This window comes from Gobio gobio (assembly GCF_949357685.1).
Source record: "Gobio gobio genome assembly, chromosome: 7".
NCBI classification, from domain to species: Eukaryota; Metazoa; Chordata; class Actinopteri; order Cypriniformes; family Gobionidae; genus Gobio; species Gobio gobio.
The window spans coordinates 2,256,626-2,284,404 of NC_137103.1; the positions used below are offsets into that span (position 1 = coordinate 2,256,626).

At 42.0% G+C, this 27,779-nt stretch overlaps 1 protein-coding gene across 1 annotated transcript; it reads right to left on the reverse strand.

The window, feature by feature from the left end:
- LOC307128841 (cyclin-dependent kinase 16) lies at positions 1-26,489 on the reverse strand. The gene is made up of 16 exons (XM_079820849.1): positions 26,253-26,489; positions 15,642-15,804; positions 15,021-15,145; positions 9,885-10,010; positions 8,971-9,027; positions 8,719-8,833; positions 8,539-8,633; positions 8,387-8,449; positions 7,803-7,926; positions 7,587-7,707; positions 4,497-4,594; positions 4,319-4,424; positions 4,017-4,059; positions 3,789-3,879; positions 3,440-3,517; positions 1-712 (listed from the first exon to the last, which is right to left on the reverse strand). The coding sequence occupies exons 2-16, from the start codon at positions 15,769-15,771 to the stop codon at positions 621-623; spliced, it is 1,464 nt and encodes a 487-aa protein (XP_079676975.1). The 5' UTR covers positions 15,772-15,804; positions 26,253-26,489; the 3' UTR covers positions 1-620.
- Positions 26,490-27,779: the final 1,290 nt, after the last annotated feature.

Sequence of the window (27,779 nt, forward strand, 5' to 3'; positions counted from 1 at the left end):
CGGCAAGGCATGTTTATTTTTATAATACACTTCATATACAGTGGTAGTTCAAAGTGCTTGATCTCAAACATAGTTTGAAGACATGATGTGGGACTCGTTTTTACACCTTTGTTGGAAAAGAAAAAGCAGCTACAATTTGGCTAAACTTCAGCTAAAATCCAAGATGGTGAACATTGCAATATGGCTGATAATTATCCTTGGCCCAATTGGAAAATGGGAAAGACGGCAAAACAGATATTGGCAGAAAATGAAGTGGCAAGGGGCAAGTTGAGGGGCAAATCCTGAATTTGTTGACGATTAGAGACCATGCCATGGCTATGCCATCTCACAACCTTTACCCTGTGGTTATTTGGGCTGCCATAGATTCCCAAGACAGAAGGAAAGTTAACTAACAAACACTTTTTAGGGGCATTACACATCTTTGGTACCAGATGCCTATCATAATGATTTTCTCTCACTTCATTCTATTTTATACAGATATTTACATACAGAGACAAAATATGTGCAAATAAATCAATACAAAAGACTATTCAAAATAAGAGAGAACTTTGTAAACAAAGAAAGACAAACAACCTGTTACACAGCAAATGCAAAGGAGAGCAAAGACTGTATGAGCAGGTCTATGAAGAGAGTGGGGGGGGATGTAGAAGACGATTTACTCCTTCAGAGAGGAAATGTTCAGGTGGGGCGGATCCCATTCGATGGACCACCGCTGAAATACATAACGACATATTAAAACAAACAGCAGATGTGCAAACAATGGGATTCAACATAGATTGTGCTTTTGTTGAAGGCAGTTATATTTACACTATAATTTACACTATAATTTACACTCTGAGTCTGCTACAGTAGCCACGCCCCAAACTCTCAGTCTGCTACAGTAGCCACGCCCCAAACTCTCAGTCTGCTACAGTATCCACACCCCAAACTCTAAGCCTGCTACAGTAGCCACACCCCAAACTCTCAGTCTGCTACAGTAGCCACGCCCCAAACTCTGAGTCTGCTACAGTAGCCACACCCCAAACTCTAAGCCTGCTACAGTAGCCACACCTCAAACTCTGAGTCTGCTATAGTAGCCACACCCCAAACTCTGAGTCTGCTACAGTAGCCACACCTCAAACTCTGAGTCTGCTACAGTAGCCACACCTCAAACTCTGAGTCTGCTATAGTAGCCACACCCCAAACTCTCCACCTGCTACAGTAGCCACTCCCCAAACTCTCAGTCTGCTATAGTAGCCACACCCCAAACTCTGAGTCTGCTACAGTAGCCACACCTCAAACTCTGAGTCTGCTACAGTAGCCACACCTCAAACTCTGAGTCTGCTATAGTAGCCACACCCCAAACTCTCCACCTGCTACAGTAGCCACTCCCCAAACTCTCAGTCTGCTATAGTAGCCACACCCCAAACTCTGAGTCTGCTACAGTAGCCACACCTCAAACTCTGAGTCTGCTACAGTAGCCACACCTCAAACTCTGAGTCTGCTATAGTAGCCACACCCCAAACTCTCCACCTGCTACAGTAGCCACACCTCAAACTCTCAGTCTGCTACAGTATCCACACCTCAAACTCTGAGTCTGCTATAGTAGCCACACCCCAAACTCTCCACCTGCTACAGTAGCCACACCCCAAACTCTCAGTCTGCTACAGTAGCCACACCCCAAACTCTCAGTCTGCTACAGTATCCACACCTCAAACTCTGAGTCTGCTACAGTAGCCACACCCCAAACTCTCAGTCTGCTACAGTATCAACACCCCAAACTCTCAGTCTGCTACAGTAGCCACACCTCAAACTCTGAGTCTGCTACAGTAGCCACACCCCAAACTCTGAGTCTGCTACAGTAGCCACACCTCAAACTCTGAGTCTGCTACAGTAGCCACACCTCAAACTCTGAGTCTGCTATAGTAGCCACACCCCAAACTCTGAGTCTGCTACAGTAGCCACACCTCAAACTCTGAGTCTGCTACAGTAGCCACACCTCAAACTCTGAGTCTGCTATAGTAGCCACACCCCAAACTCTGAGTCTGCTACAGTAGCCACACGTCAAACTCTCAGTCTGCTACAGTATCCACACCCCAAACTCTCAGTCTGCTACAGTAGCCACACCTCAAACTCTGAGTCTGCTACAGTAGCCACACCCCAAACTCTCAGTCTGCTACAGTAGCCACACCCCAAACTCTGAGTCTGCTACAGTATCCACACCCCAAACTCTCAGTCTGCTACAGTAGCCACACCCCTCACTCTCAGTCTGATACAGTAGCCACACCCCAAACTCTCAGTCTGCTACAGTAGCCACACCCCAAACTCTCAGTCTGCTACAGTAGCCACACCCCAAACTCTCAGTCTGCTACAGTAGCCACACCCCAAACTCTCAGCCTGCTACAGTAGCCACACCTCAAACTCTGAGTCTGCTACAGTATCCACACCCCAAACTCTCAGTCTGCTACAGTAGCCACACCCCTCACTCTCAGTCTGATACAGTAGCCACACCCCAAACTCTCAGTCTGATACAGTAGCCACACCCCAAACTCTCAGTCTGCTACAGTAGCCACACCCCAAACTCTCAGTCTGCTACAGTAGCCACACCCCTCACTCTCCGCCTGCTACAGTAGCCACACCCCAAACTCTCAGCCTGCTACAGTAGCCACACCTCAAACTCGGAGTCTGCTACAGTATCCACACCCCAAACTCTCAGTCTGCTACAGTAGCCACACCCCAAACTCTCCGCCTGCTACAGTAGCCACACCCCAAACTCTCAGTCTGCTACAGTAGCCAAACCCCAAACTCTCAGTCTGATACAGTAGCCACTCCCCAAACTCTGAGTCTGATACAATAGCCACGCCCCAAACTCTCAGTCTGCTACAGTAGCCACACCCCAAACTCTCAGTCTGCTACAGTAGCCACACCCCAAACTCTGAGTCTGATACAATAGCCACGCCCCAAACTCTCAGTCTGCTACAGTAGCCACACCCCAAACTCTCAGTCTGCTACAGTAGCCACACCCCAAACTCTGAGTCTGCTACAGTAGCCACGCCCCAAACTCTCAGTCTGCTACAGTTTTTCACTAAATTTTTCAACTAAACATCGAAATACATCTAAATAATAAACTAAATTAACCATTTAAACTAAATTACTGATCAAATTATTGATCTAAAGCCCACACTGTCACTGTATGATACTTTAAATTTTTCCAGAATGGCTATACAGCTGAATAAAATTATGCTGCATTATTTTCCTGTTTAACACTGTAAAGCTGCTTTGAAACAATCTACATTGTTAAAAGCGCTATATAAATAAAGTTGACTTGACTTGACTTGACTACAGTTGCCACGCCCCAAACTCTTCACCTGCTACAGTAGCCATGCCCCAAACTCTCACTGGTCACTAACTGCTTCTTTTTTTCTACAATGTACAAGGAACGCCAAATCCTTGAACTTACCCAACTCTCTTTGAGCTGGAAAGTGTTTCCCTGGGTCCTTCTGCAGCCGGATCTCCTTCACGGAGAAGATGGAGGTAGCTGCGGAGACAGAGTTAAAAAACCTTTAGTTTATAATAATTATAACATTTCAACTGTGAATGTCCGACTTTATAAATGTGTACACATAGTTGTGTTCAAGATTGTCCCTACAAAACAGTCCTCATTAGCTTACAAGCAGACACTGCCATCTTGGATGTTCCCAAATGTTTTGATGAATGAGATAGCATCACATCTTACAAACATATATTTGTGAAACTACGGTTAAAAATAAGATTATACCGCTATAATATCACTAGTGTGAAATACTTACTGTCATCCAGATCCTGCACTTTGTCTCCCAATTCTCTGAAATAAATGTGCCGAAGAGCCACTTCTGCAGAAATTCGCTGCCTTGCTTCAAACTACAAAAACACACACATCTAGAGTGAATGGCCAAAAGTCCAAAAGCATCTTCTAAATCATTAAAGTAGACAATGATCATAAACCTTTTGACCTCTGAGGCTTTCTCTGCGAAGGCAAAACAGAATTTGTACTTTACCTGTAAAAACTGGCATAGCAGATCATGACCGTCATTAGTGATCCTGTAGAACAAAATTACACAAAACATATTATAGCCGTAGCTTTCCAGTCCCAATGTAAGATATTTTAGTAATGGTATTTTATGGGCAGTGGTGTAATCTGGTGTCCTTGGCTTGTTCCTGTTCTTGTCCTCAATTTGGACTAGATTGTCTCTTTGTTTAACCCTTCCTCAGAGTCACACTAGAAACTTTTCCCAACAAAAACATCGTAGCTCATATATAGCTCCTCAACAGCAGACGCACAGAAAGGCTTTTCACACACCTGGGTGCATGAGTGATCAGAGGTTCCCCGTCATAATGGGGGAAGTTGTATGAAAGGAAGTTTTCATTGGTACTGACTCCTGGCCAAGAGACCTCAGTAGGAGAACCTGGAGATGAGATTATAATCAAAACAGACTCCAACTACACCTACTTTCTATCACTAGAGTCACAGCTCTTACCCAAGATACGAAATATAAGATGAAGTTCATCCTCCACTGTCGATCCAGGGAAGAGGGGACGTCCGGTGATCATTTCGTAGAATATACAACCTACACCCCTATGTTAATGAAACAAAGAAGACAGTTTCATGAATGTCTATTTGAGAAATGCATGAAAGTATATCCTGATATGCTACCCAGGCCAAATAGAAAGTGTGCTGGTTAACTAACGCCAGCAAAACACATAGCAAGGAATGATGGAAGAGTTCTTCAGAGTCACATCCAGCTGATCACTTCTTCCCTAGTTGGCTAAACTTAAAGCGATACCCATGAAAGTTTTAGGTTTTCTCCAAACACACCTGAACCAGTGAATCAAGGTGTAATTGTCATATTCCCGGATATTTAAAGATAAATTAGTGACCTCCTCGGCGAGGTCATCCAGACTGGGAATGCCCCCTTTATAAAGGCCTGTTTATGCATTCTCCTCCGCATTAGGTCCTCTCCTCTTGTCAAGATATGTCCTGCATAGCACTTATAAAGTTGCTCTAATACATGTTTTCTTCTCTACTTTGTGCATAATTCATCTGTAGAATGATATGTAGAACAGTCTCATCCTTTAGCTCTGTACAGCCCCTTAATGCTTAAATATATATAACTCTGAAATGCTCTCCAGCCTAATACCCATAACACTACTGAGGGAAAATTATGCCACATCATAAAAATCGCCACAGGTTGGCAGCAGTAATGCATGATGAAGAATTACTCTGAAGAAAGTAGTATTTAAAATTATATCCAAATTATAAGGCAAGTTCAGGAGAAAATACAACCAACAAAAGATATCGCAGAACAAAGAACAGAATGAACTGAGGGCTTATAAACATACAGAGAAAATTAACGTAGAACAGGTGTGATGAACTAATTAACTACCTAATTAACTAGAGAACATAAGCAAAGATAAACTGAACAAAACACTGAAAGACTGAACCAAAACACTGAAACTAAACAAAACAGAAGCATACTGACAGTAGCTCGCTCTGGTGGAGGACGTGGAGCTGGAGCGGCATGTAAACAAACACAATCAGGCAAAACAGTCCATGGGGGAGTGGAGGTTGGGAGGAGCCAGGAGCAGGAGATGCCAGATGGAAACCCAGAGTCCAGCCAGGATGATAGAGGGAGGAGCCATAGTGGAGATCTCCTTGACAAAGCCATGGGGATGACGGATGGAGGCGGAAGCGAAAGGCTGGGAGCCCAGAGCAGAGACAGAGAGCAGATGGACCAAAATGACCCCCCGAGGTGGAACCTGAGAACCCGAGAGCTGAGGTGGAGCTGGAGTGACTGAGGGCCAAGGTGGAGCCGGAGGGAGGGCAGAGCAAGATGGAGCCATAGCAGTAGAGGGACAGAGCGCATCAGACGGCTCGGAAGTTCATGGCACAGGTGAGGCGACGTCTGCTCGAGGTGGAACCGGAGGATCAATGGAGCCTGGTGAGGCTGTAAGTGCAATGGTCCCAGGTGGAGCCAAAGGAGGTAGAAGCCAAGGCGGAGGAGTCTTGATGATGGGCCAAGGTGGAGCGACGGGATCAGCGGCTGGAGGAAGAGCCAGGGAATACCTTCGTCCAGGAGGTGCTGGATTCCAGAAGCCCGAGCTGGATCCACACCACAGAGGAGAGGCAGTGATGGAGGAGCCGAGGGACTGACAGGAGACAGTGGAGGCTGGGCAAAAGAACTGGCTGAAGTGTGAAGAGGAGGTGGGAGAGGGAGGCTGGGAGGGATCATAGGAGACTTGTAGCTGGGCGGAACCAGTGTAGACACAGGAAAACTTGAACTGGACCGGACCAGTGGGGTTAAACAAATAATTAAATAGCCGGTTGCTGCTTACCCTCAATGTCGGGAGTGTCCATGGGGCTCCTTTCCATCCCCTCAAACTCTACGAGGACTCCCACGATGACAGACACCTGACCACACCTGGTCAGACATCTTGCGAGGCTCAGAATCTGGGGCTTGCTCCGCCCTATTCTCGGGTGAGGGCTTGTGAATCACAACAGGCTTCGGCTCACTGTTTGTGGTGGGCTCGTGCAAACGCTCTGTGGAGCAGGGTTAGGAGCAGGGCTGAAGACTTGCTACTCAACGAATTGAAGTTCACTAGCATCTACTCTACGAGAACAGGCAGGTCAGCCTCTGTGTGCTCGTTCAGGCTGGTGTAATAGAAGGCACACAAAGAGCGATCTGGATAATCTGTTGGGCTCGCCAGATGGAGAAATTCATGAGCGTGGTCCTCGAGGCTTGCTACTCCTGCTCGCGTCACAGTTGTACATATCCATTTCAGACATGAAACTCTAGATAGGTTATTTACATGCAATAACATCATTACCACATGGGGCAAGCAGATCATGCAGCCAATGAGATTGCTTGCTCAACATTTAAATAGTCTGGTTCACTGTTTGTTATAGGCTATTCCCTCTGAACCCCTCCACCTCCCCCAACTCCACCTGCCTAGATCTGCTACGGGATGTATGTCTGTCTATGGTAAATGGACTGCATTTATATAGCACTTTTAACAGACCAATGGCCTTCCAAAGCGCTTTACACATTGCCTCACATTCAGACACCGACGGCGGTGTCAAGCCATGCAAGGCTCCATCCAGCTTGTTGGGAGCAGCTGGGGTTAGGTGTCTTGCTCATGGACACCTCGACACTTGGTCAGGTGGAACTGGGGATCGAACCACCAACCTTCCGGTTTGTAGACAACCTACATGAACCACTGAGCCACTGCCGCCCATGTCTGTCTATCCATGCAACAGCAAATCTTACATGCTCACAGCAGCGAGTCTGTGTCAGCAAGTCCATACAATAAAGCATTATACTTAATATATTAGTTAAATACGTCAAACAATGAGGCAGGGACATTGTATTATTATTCATTTCACGCAACACACTGCATGTTGATATTAGTTGACTGGCTTTTAAATCCTTAATTTTCATGATGAGCACTACTCAGAAGTGGATGACGTTAAAGTATGGGTATAGGTATATTTCCTACAAATTTTCAACATTCAACTTGTATTAATGAGAGCAATCCAAACAGATGTGAAGTGTGTGTGTGTGTGTCCTCACCAGATGTCAATGGAGGTGAAGTACTCTGTTGATCCCATCAGCACATCTGGAGGTCTGTACCAGAGAGTGACGACTTCATTAGAGAAAGTCTTTGAGGGCACTGACTTTGCACGTGCAAGACCTACAGCACACACAAACAAACCATTCATCTGTAAACGCGATCATTCTTGTTCTGTCTACATATAAGTATATTTGGGTCTGAGTGGTTGGGCCTACCAAAATCAGCAAGTTTGAGCTCTCCCTTGTCGCTGATCAGAAGGTTCTGAGGTTTTAGGTCTCTGTGCAAAACTTTATGCCGATGGCAATAAGCTAGACCTCGCAATAACTGAAACAGGAAAATCTACAGGGTGGACACAAAGAATACAATAAAGTCATTTCAATATCAGGTGCTTGTGTACCTTTACTGTTACAAACCATGTTTACAAAATGTTTTCATAGCAATAGAGTCAAATAAGCCCCCCAGTCAGGACTTGAGTTAAAGCTCTCGTTTTCTTCCTTTCGTTCGTTCTCTCTCCTGATCTGCCCTTCAACTTGTCTCTTCTGAGCCCTATACACTATATTCCTTAGTCTTCTGAAGCCTTATAATGGATTTATGCGATGAACTGACAGAAATTTGAGTTGATATTCACAATAAATCTCTGTCTTAGTCTATTCAGGCCACATGACGTTGTGTTGTGCTATGACATGAAATTGTTCTCAATCATTTTCCCCTCATGCATGATATTATTTGTCAGTGATACTCAATGTAAACTAAAATGACAAGCAGGTACAGCTGGCAGGATGTGTCTTCGCCCCCTAACCTTTACATTATAAATGCTCATTATGCTCCCACAGTCCTCCAAATACTGTTTGAGATCCTTCTCCTGAAACACACACAGAGCACAGATGTGTTAGAAAGGGGTGGACAGAATTAGAAATGCAATGATGAGTGATATATAAGCACGTCACACACCAAGTACTCGAAGACGAGTGTAAGGCACTTCTCTGTGTGAATGATGTCGTGGAGCGTGACGATGTTGGCATGTTTCAAGTTCTTCAGGAGTGACACTGGCAGAGAGAGAAATATCATCAAATCTGCATGATTCTCTACAATTACACTTCCCAAACTTTTGAATGGTGGTGGATATTGTACCTTCTCGTATGGCGGTGCAGGGTGCGCCTTCTTCATACTCCAGCCGGATTTCTTTCAGAGCCACGAGGTTATCCGTTAATTTACTACGACCCTTAAACACTGTGGCATATGTGCCCTACACACACACACACACACACACAATCAGCCTGTGTAATGTGCAATGGCCTTTACATTTACACTTCTAATGTAAGACTCAATCAAAAGGATTTAATATAGTTCAGCAGAAACTACATTCACTGGTCAGTCTCTCACCTCTCCCAGTTTGTCCAGTTTGACGTATGACTCTAATTTGCCAAAGCCGATTTCTGACTGAAAGGAAGACAAATCTCAGCGATTAGCTGGCCGTGTCAAAGACATGCATCATCAATAGGACTCAATGGGCTTTCACTGAGAGATGTTTGACCTAATTCAAGCATTAAATAAAAGTGTAATGAACCTCGGCATACACAGAGATCGGACATTCAGAGTTCCTTGTTTTTATGCATTTCGTTGATTTTATACAAGAAAGAACAGCAGTTAATGTGTCTGTTCAGACCAATTCAAATGTTTAACTTCGCACTGAACATTCAACTTGGTGTGAACTTGCCTAATAGAAAATAACAACGCTAAGACGTTTTAAAGTCTGCTTACTCGAACCGTATATGCTTATGAGACCAATCAAAACTACAGGACTTGACTCTTCACATGAAGACATGGAAATACAATTTGGAAATAAAATGTAATGAAATTATTTTTATGCAAAAGTTAAATTTGAGGAAAATCCTGATTTTGACTACTCTTTACTGTCTACGGCGATGCTGAATTATTGATCCCATTTGATTTTAAAGGAAATTTTGCTTTGATTTACAGATCAATTCATTTTGCATCAAAATGACTAACAATAATTCACTACCCTTCTGAAGAAACTTTAAAACTTTAAATTATATTTGATAAAAAATCTTTTAAATAATTAACACCATTAATTAACACTAATTTATTTTAACAAAAAAAAAAATTTCATTTTAATGCTTTCAGTTTGACAATATTGATCATCTTTATGCAAAGAAAACTTCTAGATTATGACAATTAACACATCAAATTATGGCTTTTCAATCAAGCCGGAATATATATCGATATATAATATAAATACATGTCATACTGATAGATCATGACAAAGAAAGACTTACAAGTGACGTTCTGCGAAACCTTCGACTTAGAGGCTTGTTAAATGGGGGGCTGTTTGTGGCAAATTTCTTTAGGTAACCCTCTGGCAAACGAATATCCGCTGGCAGTGAGAGACGTTTATTGATGTCCTGAAGGGGAGAAAAGATATAAAGATGTAATGGGCCAAAGAGCAGTTGTATGGGGCAGCTCTCTTGATGAATATACACTATATTGCCAAAAGTATTCTCCAAATCCCTGAGTTCAGGTGTTGAACCCCTTCTAGGCCACAGGTGTATAACTCAAGCTCTAGGCCTGCAGACGCTTCTACACACATTAGTGAGAGAATGGGCCACTCTCAGGAGTGTGTGTGTGTGTGTGTGTGTGTGTGTGTGTGTGTGTGTGTGTGTGTGTGTTCGCTTCTACACACATTAGTGAGAGAATGGGCCGCTCTCAGGAGCTCAGAGAACTCAAGCGTGGGGCCGTGATCGGTGGACACCTGTGCAATAAGTCCATTCGGGACATTTCCTCACTACTAAATATTCCACGCTCAACTGTTAGTGGGATTATAACACAGTGGAAGCGATTGGGAACAACAGCAACTCAGCCACAGAGCGGGGTCAGCACATGCTGAGGGTCACAGAAGTGGCCAACTTTCTGCAGAGTCAAGAGCTCCAGACCTCCAAACTTCTGTGGCCTTCAGATGAGCTCAAGAACAGTGTGTAGAGCTTCATGGAATGGGTTTCCATGGCCGAGCAGCTCATCCAAGCCGCACATCACCAAGTGCAATGCAAATGTAAAAAAAGTTTTTTTCAGGAGTTGGGCTTGGCCCCTTAGTTCCAGTGAAAGGAACTCTTAATGCTTCACCAAGACATTTTGGACAATTTCATGATCCCAACTTTGTGGGACCAGTTTGGGGACGGCCCCTTCCTGTCCCAGCATGACTGCTCCAGTGCACAAAGCGTCGCTCCATAAAGACATGGATGAGCGAGTTTGGTGTGGAGGAACTTGAGTCCTGACCTCAACCCGATAGAACAGCTTTGGGATGAATTAGAGCGGAGACTGAGAGCCAGGCCTTCTCGTCCAACATCACAAATGAAGAATCCCCATAAACACACTCCTAAACCTTGAGGAAAGAAGAGCAGAAGAGCTGAAGCTGTTAGAGCTGCAACTCCATATTAAACCCAACAGATTAACAATGGGATGGTGTCCCAACACTTTTGGCAATATAGTGCATCTCAGAGTGCTGATGGAAGGGTCAACTGGTGACTGCATAATACTGCTGGACAACTTTAATGGCCATGTTGGGGACGACAGAGAGATATGGAGGAGATTGACTGGGAGGGACGGCTTGCCTGATCCAAACTCGAGTGGTATTGTTGGACTTCTGTAATTAGCATGGATTGGCCATAACAGACACCATGTTCGAACATAAGGTGTACCTGGTTTATAAGTGAACCTGGTATTAGGCCACCATAGGCTAAAGCAATGGTTCCCTAATGTTTTCTGTAGAACCCCCTTTGTCATGTTGTGGCTCTAACAATGAACCATACAATGAATATAAATCCAATATCAAAGTCTTAAAGGGACAGTTCACCTTCTGTCATCATTTACTCACCCTCAAGTTGTTCCAAACCTGTATGAGTTTCTTTGCTCTGCTGAACAGAATAGATGATATTTTGAAGAATGTTTGTAACAAAGCAGATAGAGCAACCATTGACTACCATAGTATTTTTTTCCCTACTATGGTAGTCAATAGCCACGTTTACATGCACACTTTTTTGTCATTCCGATTAAAATCATTCCGATTGAAAGATTCGCTGGACTGTTTACATGAGACGTTATCTAAACCGATCTGGTGTTTACATGTGCTGACTTTCAGTCTGAATCATTTTGTGACATGCGCACAGTTTGTCTGCCGCATCAGATTCGTAACGTTAGTATCGTGGATAGTTCTGTGTTGGTAATTTTTATATTTATTTATTTTTCTGTGGGCGGACATGCAGTAGTTTAAACTAATTTATGTCCTATACAATGGCTATTTCAACAGCTGTGAATGATGAATGCGGAATCAAAATTAATTCAATTCATTTATTTTGAAAAACACAAAATTAACTATAAAATGCACCCAAATTATTAATAAAAACATAGGATGTACGGTGAAACAAGAATGAAAGCATTCAAGACGTGCCCCACATCATTACTAGTACTAAGCGCATAGATATTTCAGATTATTAAGGAAAGATACCATAATCACAAAGGTATAAATATTAACAAAAGTAAATAAAGTAGACTGTGGGTAATGTTACTTAACCAATTTGAAGCAGTTCTTTAACTTTTACGAGAGTAAATTATCTAATTTACGAGAAACAAAATGTCGACACGTCCTCTCCAGCAGCTTGAATGTTTCCCGTTGCAATGGCAACTCTCAACGGCCACCAGGACTTATACAGTTTTATAAAAGCTATTCATTATTTGTTGTAAAGTGTAAGAATCACCTCAGAAAAATAAATTCTTCTGTCAGGCGCAGTTGAAGGACAAACGCTGTCAAGATGAGATGCTGTAGCCAGGCTATGTCTGTGCCATTATTCCAACATCATGTTCATAACATGTTACTAAATAAAAAGTTTAATACCTCAGAAAAATGAACTTTCCTCTCAGTCAACATTAGCCTGGTGTGAGCTCTTCAGTTGTGGAGGCGCGCGTGCTATATATCATGTCACAAAAAGACGTGCACTCAGAGTAATGGGATCAGGTCGTTTACATGGTGGAATTTTTCGTTTAATCGGTTCATGAAAAGGTTTATCCCACCCCTCTCAAACCGATTACAATTTCATTCGGTTTGGCCATTTTTATTCCGATTGAGGTGTTTATATGGGGCATTTTCATTCGGATTGGACTTTTAAACCGATTACAGTGCTCCATGTAAACGCACCTACTGGTTGCTCTCTCTGCTTGGTTACAAACATTCTTCAAAATATAATCTATTCTGTTCAGCAGAACTAAGAAACTCATACAGCTTTGGAACAACTTGAGGGTGAGTAAATGAGGACAGAATTTTCATTTTTGGGTAAACTATGCTTTTCACTAAAACACGTAGATGAATACTGGAGAACACAACCACATCTAATATAAATGTGACCGGAACCAGAACTGAACAAAACAGGAAGTACACAGATTAAATGAGGCAGCTAAACAGGAACAGCTGAACAGAATGATGAACTAATGGGTAACCAAAGCAACTAAAATGAACTGGCAGAACAGGAACAGAGCAAACAGAGAGAGTGCACCCGAGAAGGTGCGTCCTCGTGACATAGGGATGGGGCTCTGGAGGAAGAACATAACCAAGTAGGGGCGGAGTGGGGGAGTGGATGGTGGGAGGATCCAGGGGGAGCCAGTTAGAGACAGCTCGGCAATCTGTGGTGCAGGCAGGACGATGTCTGACCAAGGCGAAGCCGGAGGGAAGCGGGTGCCCGGTGGAGCCGTAAGGACAATGGTCCATGATGAAGCCCAGGAAGGAGCCAAGATGGAGCCGACAGGTTGATGGACCAAGGTTGAGTGACAGGATCAGTGGCTGGAGGCAGAGTCGGGGATCCTCTTGTCGGGGCAGAGCTGAAGACCGGAAGAAGTGAGGGAGATCCACACAGTGTGGTGTTAAAGGAGAAGATGAGGGGCTGAAGGGAAACAGCGGAGGCGGGCCTGAGGAACTGGCTGAATTTGGAAGAGGAGGTGGGAAAGGGAGGCTGGACGGGAGCTCTGAAGACACAGGGCACTCTGAGCCACCAACCGTCTAACTTGTCGAAGAGCAGCCAGTTCCCAGAATGCCTCCTTACTGAAGACAGATCTATTAAATACCTTGATCACTTCAGTTGAAAAGCTGGAGATCTGCACAACATGGAGACTCCCAGACTGCAGCACCCCAGCCACAAGCCCAAACGACGAGAAGCAAGATTAAACACATGGCAATCCATTCACTGGGTCCATCTCTGGCCAATGTGTGATGTCAGGATTTCTAGAAAGAAGAACCCAAAAGCAGATAAATGCTTTTTGTTGAATGGATGAATGGTCAATGGTAAGCTTGGCATTAACAAAGGTCACATGTGACCGAAATGTTTGCCCATTTTTTTCAGTAAAGGATACATTTTTATCTTGCATTTGAAGATTTCTTCTTTGGTAGAGTGTGCAGACTCTCTTGAAATGTTTTACTTTGTTGAAAGTTGAAAAAATCCCTAAAAACAGCTCAGGGCCAAACTCCAACCAGAGGAGGTAACTGAGGAGTAGTGAGTCATGGGTCAAAATCACAGACCACAAGCAACCAAAACATGGTAGGAAAGAGAGGAGTCAGACAGGGAGGGAGGAACGCAGAAGAGGATAGTTCAGGACCGGGTTCAGAGGCAGGCAGTGGTCAAACAGCAATAGACAGTCCAACCCAGTGATCGAAGGGGGAATCCAAAAACCAGAGCCAGGGACAATGCCAAGAGTCGACACTGGGGTGGGCATTTCAATGGAGGGAGTGTTCTGGAAAGACATGATTCCAGGAGAGTAACTGGGCAGAGAAAGCAGAGAGAGACAAATAAACAACTGACAAGACTGAGAACTGGGCACATGTGAAGATGAGTAGCACAAAACACAATGACAAAGAAACAGAGGAAAACAAGAGAATAAGTGGCAAAGAAAGACAATGAGTGGGCACGCTGATGGCAAAATGTGATCTGAACAGCTGACACACGAATCAGACAAAACAAAAACAAAGGCTAGGGCAGAGAAAGAGAAAGAGAGAGAGTGACATAACCCATAACACACTGCTCTTTCTGAACCACAGTCAGGTTCAGGTGGGCTAGTGAATATTAGATGTAGGAGTCAATCCTAAAATCATGATCCCTTTCACCTACTAAAAGAAATGTAAAGGGAAAAAATAACAATGGCAAAAAATAAGGTATCCCTAATAATGTTAGTGTGACAGGTGTCAATGATCTGCTCATCAGGAAGACTGGATGTTTTCCTCTGGTCAGTGAGCTGTAGTGTACAGGCTGACCTGTGCTTTGACCTCTACCGATCAGAACCCCATCCTTGAGACAGCATTTACCTTATTTAGTATATAATTCAGGCTCAGCATGTGTGTGTTGGAATGTGTGTTGCTCACTGAAGATGTGCATCATTACCTCATTATAGATGCGCTGGTGAAGGTTGCGCATTCGCACTCTTACAGGACTCTGGACTTCATCAGAGGAGGTTCCTGAAGCTTGGTCACTCTCTCCATCTGACCACATTTTCCCATGGACTACACCTGTAAAAACACACACACACACACACACACACACACACACACACACACACACACACACACACACACACACACACACACACACACACACACACACACACACGTCTTTCATGAACTGAGAAATCAAATTTTCCTTGAGCATATAAGAGGTCCTCATACTATAAGAACATCCTGTAACATCCTTGTTAGTCCAAAAACAGCTTTTATTGTAACCAAGCCCAGAGAACAACTCGTGGAATGAGCCTATAATAGATGGAGAAAGCAGAAGATCAACGCCTGCTTCATCATCACAACTTTGGCCCCGCCCACTGGAGTGTTAGTGAGATGACAAGGAGAGAAGAGCTATACATGATCACTGGACTAAAAATAACATTCGCTTCCAAAGGATCCTAATGCTAGGAATGTGTTGTGTGTGTGTGTGTGTGTGTGTGTGTGTGTGTGTGTGTGTGTGTGTGTGTGTGTGTGTGTGTGTGTGTGTACGCAGACTCTCAGTTCTCACCAGTGTCCTGTGACAGGGGCGGCTCGTCCAGTCCGGTGTCTTCCGGAAGCTCGGAGAGACTCTCGTCCAAACGCCGGACACTTTGCAAGCTCATGGACAGGCGCTTTTTAATGATCTTCATGCGGTCCATCAAACCTGGGCTCTGTCCGTGACCTCGAGGAAGCTGTGGGGTCACATGTGCACATTACTCTCACCGCTCTGGATCTTCAGAAAGCAGCTGGACATCCTCTCTCAAACACAGCTGTGTGTGTCCGGAGAGCCACGGGTTCAGGATGTCCATCTGACACAAGCGCTAAGGTTCATCTAATCACATCATATCATCAGAACAGCAGTCATATTCAATAAAGAAGCGGATTATTAGGGGCCAAGCACCGAAGGTGCGAAGGCACCTATTGAAACCGTTCCCGTTCTTATTATTATTATTAGGGGCCAAGCACCGAAGGTGCGAAGGCACCTATTGAAACCGTTCCCGTTCTTATTATTATTATTCATCTTCTTCTTCTTCTTCTTCTTCTTCTTCTTCTTCTTCTTCTTCCGCCATGAAGTCTATGGCAGCCCATAGAACCGTATGGTAAAAAGTTGTGAAATTTGGCACACTAATAGAGGACAGTCTGAAATATCACCGTAGCAAATTTGGAGTCTCAAACTCAATCCCTCTAGCGCCACCATCAGTCCAAAATTTGACTCATGTTTATGCTAATAACTTTTGAACCATAAGGGCTAGAAACAAAATTCTTTTTTCCTCTGATTCCTTGGCTCAAGACGATTCCATTGCACCCTATGACGTCATTTTCCGTCATAAAAATTTTCCCGCCATTTTGAATTTTCCGAAAAACCTACTTTTACGAACTCGTCCTAGACGGTTCATCCGATTTGCACGAAAATTGAACCAGATCATCTTCAGACCATGCTGACAAAAAATCTTGCAAATCAAGTTGATTCGTCAAATCATTTGCGATAAACGCGCAAACAAATTTTACGTAGCGGTTGCAAAAACACTCTTAAGGCAATATCTCCGCAACGCTTTATCGTATTCAAACCAAACTTGGTACATGTCATCACAAGCATGACTTGAGGCAACATACAGCGTTTCGGCGCAGCGCCACCTACTGGTCCGGAGATACGAAAAATTGCAATTTTTGCTTATAACTTCTGAACTGTTTGTCCAAAAATCATAAAAGTGGTCTCGTTACATTCAGGACGGCATGCTGAGTCGTCTGATATTCAATTTTACCATATCGGCCATTTTGGCTGTCGGCCATTTTGAATTTTGTCAAAAAATGCTATATTTTACAAATGCATTAGTATATTGTTACTAAACTCGGTATGTGACCTCCTTGCTATGCCCTGAAGGTACTCAAAAAGTTTTAGGGCAGTGCCACCTTGTGGTCAAAAGATATAACAAACTTGACAAAAATGCTAATAACTTTTGATTAAATTAGCCTAGTATACTGAAACTGGTCATAATAGAGTCATTGGCTCATGCCGATTCAATTGCAACCTATGATGTCATTTTCGGTCATGATAATTTCCCCGCCATTTTTAATTTTCCAAAAAACCTACTTTTACGAACTCGTCCTAGACGGTTTGTCCGATTTGCACGAAAATTGAACCAGATCATCTTCAGACCATGCTGACAAAAAATCTTGCAAATCAAGTTGATTTGTCAAATCTTTTTCGATAAACGCGCACACAAATTTTGCGTAGCGGTTGCAAAAACACTCATAAGCCTCTATCTCCACAACGCTTTATCGTATTCAAACCAATCTTGGTATATGTCATCACAAGCATGACCTGAAGCAACATGCAGCGTTTCGGGGCAGCGCCACCTACTGGTCCGGAGATACAAAAAATGGCTATTTTTGCTTATAACTTTTGAACTGTTTGTCCAAAAATCATGTCTTCCGCACCATGCTTTGAAGGTACTCAAAACGTTTTGGGGCAGTGCCACCTTGTGGTCAGAGGTTATAACAAAATTTACAAACATGCTAATAACTTTTGATTAAATTAGCCTAGTTTAATGAAACTGGTCATAATACAGTCATTGGCTCATGCCGAGAACAGAGATACTAATTTTTCCATATTTGGTCAAACATCCTGTCCTCAATGTTCTTATTTGATCAAAACCTACTTTTTCAAACTCATCCTAGACCGTTTGTCCAATTTCCACCAAAATCGAATCGTATCATCTTCAGACTGTGTCAACAAAAAGTTAGGGATTTTGCATCAATAGATGAAACCGTTTTTGTAAACCGCAGCGACGAAGTTGAGCCATTATGCCAAAATTACTCTTGAGGCTGTATCTCTGCAATGCTTTGACATATTGGCATCAAACTTTGCATGTGTCATTGTTCCCTTATTCTGACCACACCACATCAATTTCGTATCTGTGCCACCTATTGGTCAAAAGTGATAAACCATTAACTTACATTATCAGTGACTCAATATATGATATTTCAGCCATTTTGCCTAATCTTCGTAAACTGTATAATTGTTAATTGTTGCAGTTGGTCTGACACTCTCAGACTACAATGCATTTTCAGCCTTTTGCCTAAAATCATCTTAAAACGTGATTAATTGCTCATTGCTCCAGTTGATCTGACACTGCCAGCCATTTTGGCATGTCTTGTCTTCTTCTTTGCGCTTGGCCCCGGTATTGCTGCTTGCAGCTATATTTAGGGGCCAAGCACCGAAGGTGCGAAGGCACCTATTGAAACCGTTCCCGTTCCTATTATTATTATTATTCATCTTCTTCTTCTTCTTCTTCCGCCACGAAGTCTATGGCAACCCATAGAACCGTATGGTAAAAAGTTATGAAATTTGGCACACTAATAGAGGACAGTCTGAAATGTCACCATAGCAAATTTTGAGTCTCTAACTCAATCCCTCTAGCGCCACCATCAGTCCAAAATTAGACTCATGTTTATGCTAATAACTTTTGAACCATAAGGGCTAGAAACGAAATTCTTTTTCCCTCTGATTCCTTGGCTCAAGACAATTCGATTGCACCCTATGACGTCATTTTCCGTCATAATAATTTTCCCGCCATTTTTAATTAACCGAAAAACCTACTTTTGCGAACTCGTCCTAGACGGTTCATCCGATTTGCACGAAAATTGAACCAGATCATCTTCAGACCATGCTGACAAAAAATCTTGCAAATCAAGTTGATTCGTCAAATCATTTGCGATAAACGCGCAAACAAATTTTACGTAGCGGTTGCAAAAGCACTCTTAAGGCAATATCTCCGCAACGCTTTATCGTATTCAAACCAAACTTGGTACATGTCATCACAAGCATGACTTGAGGCAACATGCAGTTTCTCGGCGCAGCGCCACCTGCTGGTCCGGAGATACAAAAAATGGCTGTTTTTGCTTATAACTTTTGAACCGTTTGTCCAAAAATCATAAAAGTGGTCTCGTTAGATTCAGGACGGCATGCCAAGTCGTCTGATATTCAATTTTACCATATCGGCCATTTTGACTGTCGGCCATTTTGAATTATGTGCTAAAATGCTATATTTTACAAATGCATTAGTGTATTGTTACTAAACTCGGTATGTGACTTCCACTCCATGCCCTGAAGGTACTCAAAAAGTTTTGGGGCAGTGCCACCTTGTGGTCAAAAGTTATAACAAACTTGACAAAAATGCTAATAACTTTTGATTTAATTAGCTTAGTATAATGAAACTGGTCATAATACATTCATTGGCTCATGCCGATTCAATTGCATCCTATGACGTCATTTTCGGTCATGATAATTTCCCCGCCATATTTAATTTTCCAAAAAACCTACTTTTGCGAACTCGTCCTAGACGGTTTGTCCGATTTGCACGAAAATTGAACCAGATCATCTTCAGACCATGCTGACAAAAAATCTTGCAAATCAAGTTGATTCGTCAAATCGTTTTTGATAAACGTGCACACAAATTTTACGTAGCGGTTGCAAAAACACTCATAAGGCTATATCTCCACAATGCTTTATCGTGTTCAATCCAAACTTGGTACATGTCATCACAAGCATGACTTGAGGCAACTTGCAGCGTTTCGGCGCAGCGCCACCTACTGGTCCGGAGATACAAAAAATGGCTATTTTTGCTTATAACTTTTGAACTGTTTGTCCAAAAATCATAAAAGTTGTCTCGTTAGATTCAGGACGGTATTCAGAGTTGTCTGATATTCAATTTTACCATATCGGCCATTTTGGCTCTCGGCCATTTTGAATTATGTGCTAAAATATTATATTTTACAAACGCATTAGTCTATCGTTACGGAACTTGGTATGTGTCTTCCGCACCATGCTTTGAAGGTACTCAAAAAGTTTTGGGGTAGTGCCACCTTGTGGTCAAAGGTTATAACAACATTTACGAAAATGCTAATAACTTTTGGTTAAATTAGCCTAGTTTAATGAAACTGGTCATAATACATTTATTGGCTCATGCCAAGAATATAGATACTAATTTTGACATATTTGGTCAAACATCCTGTCCGCAATGTTCTTATTTGATCAAAATCTACTTTTTCAAACTCATCCTAGACCGTTTGTCCAATTTCCACCAAAATCGAATCGTATCATCTTCAGACTGTGTCAACAAAAAGTTAGGGATTTTGCATCAATAGATGAAACCGTTTTTGTAAACCTCAGTGACGAAGTTGAGGCATGATGCCAAAATGACTCTTGAGGCTGTATCTCTGCAATGCTTTGACATATTGGCATCAAACTTTGCATGTGTCATTGTTCCCTTATTCTGACCACACCACATCAATTTCGTAACTGTGCCACCTATTGGTCAAAAGTGATAAACCATTAACTTATATTATCAGTGACTCTATATATGATATTTCAGCCATTTTGCCTAATCTTCTTAAACTGTATAATTGTTCATTGTTGCAGTTGGTCTGACACTCTCAGACTACAATGCATTTTTCAGCCTTTTGCCTAAAATCATCTTAAAAGGTGATTAATTGCTCATTGCTCCAGTTGATCTGACACTGCCAGCCATTTTGGCATGTCTTGTCTTCTTCTTTGCGCTTGGCCCCGGTATTGCTGCTTGCAGCTATATTTCATCTTCTTCTTCTTCTTCTTCTTCCGCCACGAAGTCTATGGCAGCCCATAGAACCGTATGGTAAAAAGTTGTGAAATTTGGCACACTAATAGAGGACAGTCTGAAATGTCACCGTAGCAAATTTTGAGTCTCTAACTCAATCCCTCTAGCGCCACCATCAGTCCAAAATTAGACTCATGTTTATGCTAATAACTTTTGAACCATAAGGGCTAGAAACGAAATTCTTTTTTCCTCTGATTCCTTGGCTCAAGACAATTCGATTGCACCCTATGACGTCATTTTCCGTCATAATAATTTTCCCGCCATTTTTAATTAACCGAAAAACCTACTTTTACGAACTCGTCCTAGACGGTTCATCCGATTTGCACGAAAATTGAACCAGATCATCTTCAGACCATGCTGACAAAAAATCTTGCAAATCAAGTTGATTCGTCAAATCATTTGCGATAAACGCGCAAACAAATTTTACGTAGCGGTTGCAAAAGCACTCTTAAGGCAATATCTCCGCAACGCTTTATCGTATTCAAACCAAACTTGGTACATGTCATCACAAGCATGACTTGAGGCAACATGCAGTGTTTCGGTGCAGCGCCACCTACTGGTCCGGAGATACAAAAAATGGCTGTTTTTGCTTATAACTTTTGAACCGTTTGTTCAAAAATCATAAAAGTGGTCTCGTTACATTCAGGACCGCATGCCGAGTCGTCTGATATTCAATTTTACCATATCAGCCATTTTGGCTGTCGGCCATTTTGAATTTTGTCAAAAAATGCTATATTTTACAAATGCATTAGTATATTGTTACTAAACTCGGTATGTGACTTCCTTGCTATGCCCTGAAGGTACTCAAAAAGTTTTAGGGCAGTGCCACCTTGTGGTCAAAAGATATAACAAACTTGACAAAAATGCTAATAACTTTTGATTAAATTAGCCTAGTATATTGAAACTGGTCATAATAGAGTCATTGGCTCATGCCGATTCAATTGCAACCTATGATGTCATTTTCGGTCATGATAATTTCCCCGCCATTTTTAATTTTCCAAAAAACCTACTTTTACGAACTCGTCCTAGACGGTTTGTCCGATTTGCACGAAAATTGAACCAGATCATCTTCAGACCATGCTGACAAAAAATCTTGCAAATCAAGTTGATTCGTCAAATCTTTTTTGATAAACGCGCACACAAATTTTGCGTAGCGGTTGCAAAAACACTCATAAGCCTATATATCCACAACGCTTTATCGTATTCAAACCAATCTTGGTATATGTCATCACAAGCATGACCTGAAGCAACATGCAGCGTTTCGGCGCAGCGCCACCTACTGGTCCGGAGATACAAAAAATGGCTATTTTTGCTTATAACTTTTGAACTCTTTGTCCAAAAATCATGTCTTCCGCACCATGCTTTGAAGGTACTCAAAACGTTTTGGGGCAGTGCCACCTTGTGGTCAGAGGTTATAACAAAATTTACAAACATGCTAATAACTTTTGATTAAATTAGCCTAGTTTAATGAAACTGGTCATAATACAGTCATTGGCTCATGCCGAGAACAGAGATACTAATTTTTCCATATTTGGTCAAACATCCTGTCCTCAATGTTCTTATTTGATCAAAACCTACTTTTTCAAACTCATCCTAGACCGTTTGTCCAATTTCCACCAAAATTTAATCGTATCATCTTCAGACTGTGTCAACAAAAAGTTAGGGATTTTGCATCAATAGATGAAACCGTTTTTGTAAACCGCAGCGACGAAGTTGAGCCATTATGCCAAAATGACTCTTGAGGCTGTATCTCTGCAATGCTTTGACATATTGGCATCAAACTTTGCATGTGTCATTGTTCCCTTATTCTGACCACACCACATCAATTTCGTATCTGTGCCACCTATTGGTCAAAAGTGATAAACCATTAACTTACATTATCAGTGACTCAATATATGATATTTCAGCCATTTTGCCTAATCTTCTTAAACTGTATAATTGTTAATTGTTGCAGTTGGTCTGACACTCTCAGACTACAATGCATTTTCAGCCTTTTGCTTAAAATCATCTTAAAACGTGATTAATTGCTCATTGCTCCAGTTGATCTGACACTGCCAGCCATTTTGGCATGTCTTGTCTTCTTCTTTGCGCTTGGCCCCGGTATTGCTGCTTGCAGCTATATTTTCAATATTAACCCTCTGGTACTCTTCGCTCATTTCTGACCGGAAAATGTTCTGTTTTGAAATGTAAAAAATCACAGCTTCATCAGAATGATATGAAACTTGGTGACTTTTCTAGCATTAGGTATGAACACACAAAAATTGGGTTTGGTTTCACACTGAAGTCATGCGAGCGCACTAAAGAACTGCACATGACACACTCGTGTCCACTCGTCTTCATCTATGTGGGCGGCATCTGGACATTGATTGGTTTGTAAACGGACGTGCGTCTGACGTCAGCGTCTTTGACAAGAGTGAATGAACGGACGCATATCGTTGCCACTATTGAACAGTCGCATTGCTTTACTATTTTCTTTTCGTTCCGTTTAAAAGTGGACATTTCAAGCTTTATATACACATATTACTCATGTTTGTGAGACGAGTATCTGCTGAGTTTGGGTTTATTTGAGACGCTCCAGTTCATGTGTAAAGCATGTGATCGCTTCCGCCATTATTGTCTGCTATAGACTATTTGCTTCTTATTTATTAGATCCAGGCAATTATCTGATTAAACGTTGATTAAAATTAAGATACAATTTATACAAAACGAAATTCACATTAAAGAAAGGCTTTCTACGCAAAATCATACAAAAATTCTTTCAAAATCATTTCTGACCTTCTGTCTTCTGACATATTGCGCATCTTTTCACTTTTCATAATCAATGCAGCCTAGATGAAGTTTAAAAATAACGTTATAATATTTAAACATAAACAGGAACTTCCTGTAAATGGTCTGAAAGTACGAACCATACAGAAAATGCTTTCACACTAGAAACGAACCGAACCTTTGTTCAGTTTTTTTTTCGGACTGAGACTAACTCTTTTCGTCTGATCAAATGTCGTCTGTGTGGTCTGGCCCGTGGTCAGGGGAGGTTTCACACCTGTGCTTTTGATCCGGACCAAACTGAAAAGTCTGAAAATCCGGACCAAAAAAGGCAGGTGTGAAAGGGCCCTAAGTGTCTCTTTATGGAAGTAGACAAATAGACAAATCACACAGCATCTCTTCTTTAACTGGACATATTCAGTCTTTTTATCTCTTATGCTGTATACTCCATATAGGGATACTCTGAACTTAGTGATTCAGGCTATATTTTTTTAGTTCTTATGAATATTTTAATTCCTATTCTGTGTAAAGCACTTTGAAGTACCATTGTGTATGAAATGTGCTATGTAAGTAAACTTCCCTTGCCTGTGAATGGGGGAAAGTGCAGCGCTCAGCAGTGTTGGGGAAAGCTACTTTGAAAAGTAATGCATTAAAATATTGCATTACTCCCTGAAAAAGTAACTAATTGAGTTACTTAGTTAAGAAAAGTAATGCGTATGTTACTTTTGTGTTACTTTTTTCTCACCTGGGCTGTTCTTGTTTTTTTTTTTTTTTATAACAAAAAATATATATATTTTTGAGCAAAGGTAAAGGCCTCTTCATACCAAAATTGAAACAATAAACCCAAGGTTAAAAGGCTGAGGTAAAAATGCAAATTCACACATGAACAGTAGAGGTGCAGCTCTGCTGTGCTGCCATTTGAGATAATGGAAGAATAGAACGCAGGATAAAATAGTTTTACCAATAAAAAAAATAAAAAAAGTAATTTTTGCCATGGTTTAACTGAATCATCAATGGTCATCAGCAAGGCATTGGTCAATAAGGGTAGATTAAATGCATTTAACATTTCATTATTGGAGGTTTGCATAGTACTCTGATTTAGCATTTGACTGATTTGATTCATTTTGAGGAGTACAGAATCTTTATTGTGCAAGTGAGATAAATAAATGCTCACATTTATTCTAGAACTACAATAACCTTACTCATGATTTCTCTCAACATGGGGGCAGGAGAGCTGTCAGTCAATAAATGTGAAAAAGTAACTCAGATATTTTGTTGTAAATGTGAAAAGTAATGCGTTACTTTACTAGTTACTTGAAAAAAGTAATCTGATTACGAAACTCAAGTTACTTGTAATGCATTACCCCCAACACTGGCGCTCAACATGGCGAAATAAGTCCCGCCCTCTAAATTAAAGAGCCAATCGCTGACTGGTAAAGTCATGGTGCCACTATTAGGACTGCACATGCGCATCGGCAGATCTAGCCTGAAAAATACACTTTTTTAATGCAATTGAGCATCAGAAACAACAATTGTGGGACAGATTGTGTCAGATTGTGTTGCTGATTCGAATTTAAATAGAGTTTAGCAAGAGGATTCCCTCATTTAATTAGACATGGTCTTGGATCCGAAACAGCGACAAATATATGAACAGGGATGGCAGTAACGTGTTAATTAGTAAAAATATATATATTTTTGCTTTATTCTTGCGTCTCGGTGAGAGTATTTATATAAAGTGAAGTCAAGAAAGACTGTCTTTTTCAAACTTATTTTTGTTTTTTTTCAGGCAATATTTTTTAATTTCAATTTAAAATGTCAGGAGATACATTTTTGAACGTTACTGTTAAAAATGCACTTCCAGTAAAGTGTGTTGGCAAAACCGGTTGTCATTTCTATGTTGAGGCTGCAGAGGTGTTGTCGACAGATGCTGAATGTAACTAATAAAGTAACTTGTAATCTAACTTAGTTACTTTTAAAATCAAGTAATCTGTAAAGTAACTTAGTTACTTTTTAAAGGAGTAATCAGTAATCAGATTACTTTTTCAAAGTAACTGTGGCAACAATGTATATGAATATGTGCTCAAATCTCCTTCAAACAGAGAGAGAGAGAGAGAGAGAGAGAGAGAGAGAGAGAGAGAGAGAGAGAGAGAGAGAGAGAGAGAGAGAGAGAGAGAGAGAGAGAGAGAGAGAGAGAGAGAGAGAGAGAGATGGGCCAGATGGAGATGTTATCTGACTCCGAGCTAAATGACACATTTATTATAATCAGGTTATTTGAAGTGTTTTATGAATAGCCCCATGTTGAATGACCTGCATCATATGTAAAAGAGCAGCGTGAACATTCTTCAGAATCTCTCAGATTGTGCTCCACTGAAGAAAGGAAGTCACCGGGTTCACGCAAAGCCCTGTAAATGATGGCATGCTATGACTTGTGTTCTGAAAGCGAGTGTGTGTGTGTGTGTGTGTGTGTGTGTGTGTGTGTGTGTGTGTGTGTGTGTGTGTGTTGACATCTTGTCCCGTCCCGAAACACATGCGTCATCATCCCATCCATCCGCTGAAACCAATGCCCATCAGAACATGAAGATGATGGCACGCGTTATAAGCGCGTAATCCGCGTCCTAGGACCGGGAGCGCGCATCAACGCTCCTCTACATCGGTCGGAAACTGTGCGGAAAGTTCCTCACCGGACGGACATGTGAAGCATAACGCGTGCAAACGCCGCAGCGGTCAGACGGAGAGCCTACCTGCGGCAGACGCGACGCGACGGACGGACGCGCGGGTTCAGTGCTGACGCAGCGCTTTCACCGACGCTGCTCGCTGCAGGCCACCGTGTCACATCTGTATGGGGCCGGATCGCATCTGTCCTCGGACCGGGGGGATGCTGGAAGAGTGTGAGCTGGATCTCCGACGCGCAGATGAGCGGACATGCCTCTGTCCGGCCGGCCGGGACTCCTCCAGATCACGTGACCGCGCTGCCCTGTGATGAAGCGCGTGCTGGTGCGCGTAACAGTGAGCATCCCATATCGGAATCACCCTCTTCACACACACACACACACATGCGCTCTAGCTGCACGATCATAATCATATACATCTGAAAGGCACAGAGGCTGATCTTCAGCACATCATGCTCATTCTGGCTCAGATAGAGGTTTAGGGCATTTATTGTAAAATAGTCAGCAATAATATTAATAATTCACATCTACAGTGGCGGTTCTAGGGGGGCCAGTCGGGGCCATTTGTGCTTTTAGGGGGCACACGTTTATCTGAACCAGTTGTTAAAGAGGTAGTTCACCTAAAAATAAACATTCTTATCACCATTTACTCCCCCCCCCCCTCCCCTCATGTCGTTCCAAATATGACTTTCTTATTTGAACACAATATTAACTTATTTATTTTAATAAACTGCTGTATAAGATCAGTAGGCTATCGCATTTGCACTCATGCTAGCAGCAGAGCTGGTGTGATATTGCAGTTGTTACTCATGTTATATCGCTTATAGTCCAGGGGCGATTATAGGATGTTCACTTTAGGGCGGCTCAGCCCCAGTGAGGGTATAAACAAATGGTAAGACTTTAGTTTAGGCTCCAATTCTCACTATTAACTAGTATCTTATTAGTATGCATATTAGGATATTGGCTATTTATTATTACTTATAAAGCACATATTAATGCCTTATTCTGCATGACCATATTGTACATCCCTTAATCATACAATATTGGCAGGTTTATAATCACTGAGATCCCACATGTGAGATAGTTAGACCTCCCCCGAGAAAATGTAGATATCCATGATCTACTTATGTGCATTTTAAGATGTTCTGAACGCCAAAACATTAGACAACAACAGCTCGAAAACCATGTCAGTGAGCAGATATGACTACGTTTTTCCGTTTTCGTCAGTGAAGAAAGTAAACATATGCTTAACTGATATTTATATGTTTTATGAATCATTTTCATAGACATGTTAATTTACTGAAGGCTAACAGTTCTGTGCGCAAAAAACCCCTAAATAACGACTTAAATAGTGATGACGATTTCAAAACACGGCATCATGAAGCTTCGAAGCGTTATGAGTCAGTGAGTCGATTCAGCGGTTCAGAGCGTTATGAATCAGTGAGTCGAATCATGATTCGGATCACGTGTCAAACCGCCAAACTGCTGAAATTTGGCGATCCAAACTGCTGAATCAACTCACTGATTCATAACGCTCTGAACCACTGAATCGACTCACTGATTCATAACGCTCTGAACTGCTGAATCGACTCACTGATT

Excerpts from the sequence above, each read along its gene's own strand:
- LOC307128841 (XM_079820849.1), bottom strand. The coding sequence starts at position 15,771 with ATGGACCGCATGAAGATCATTAAAAAGCGCCTGTCCATGAGCTTGCAA. Across the intron at positions 7,927-8,386 it reads TGAGCATTTATAATGTAAAG|ATTTTCCTGTTTCAGTTATT; the intron begins GTTAGGGGGCGA and ends TCCACCCTGTAG. Across the intron at positions 7,708-7,802 it reads GCTCAAACTTGCTGATTTTG|GTCTTGCACGTGCAAAGTCA; the intron begins GTAGGCCCAACC and ends TGTGTGCTGTAG.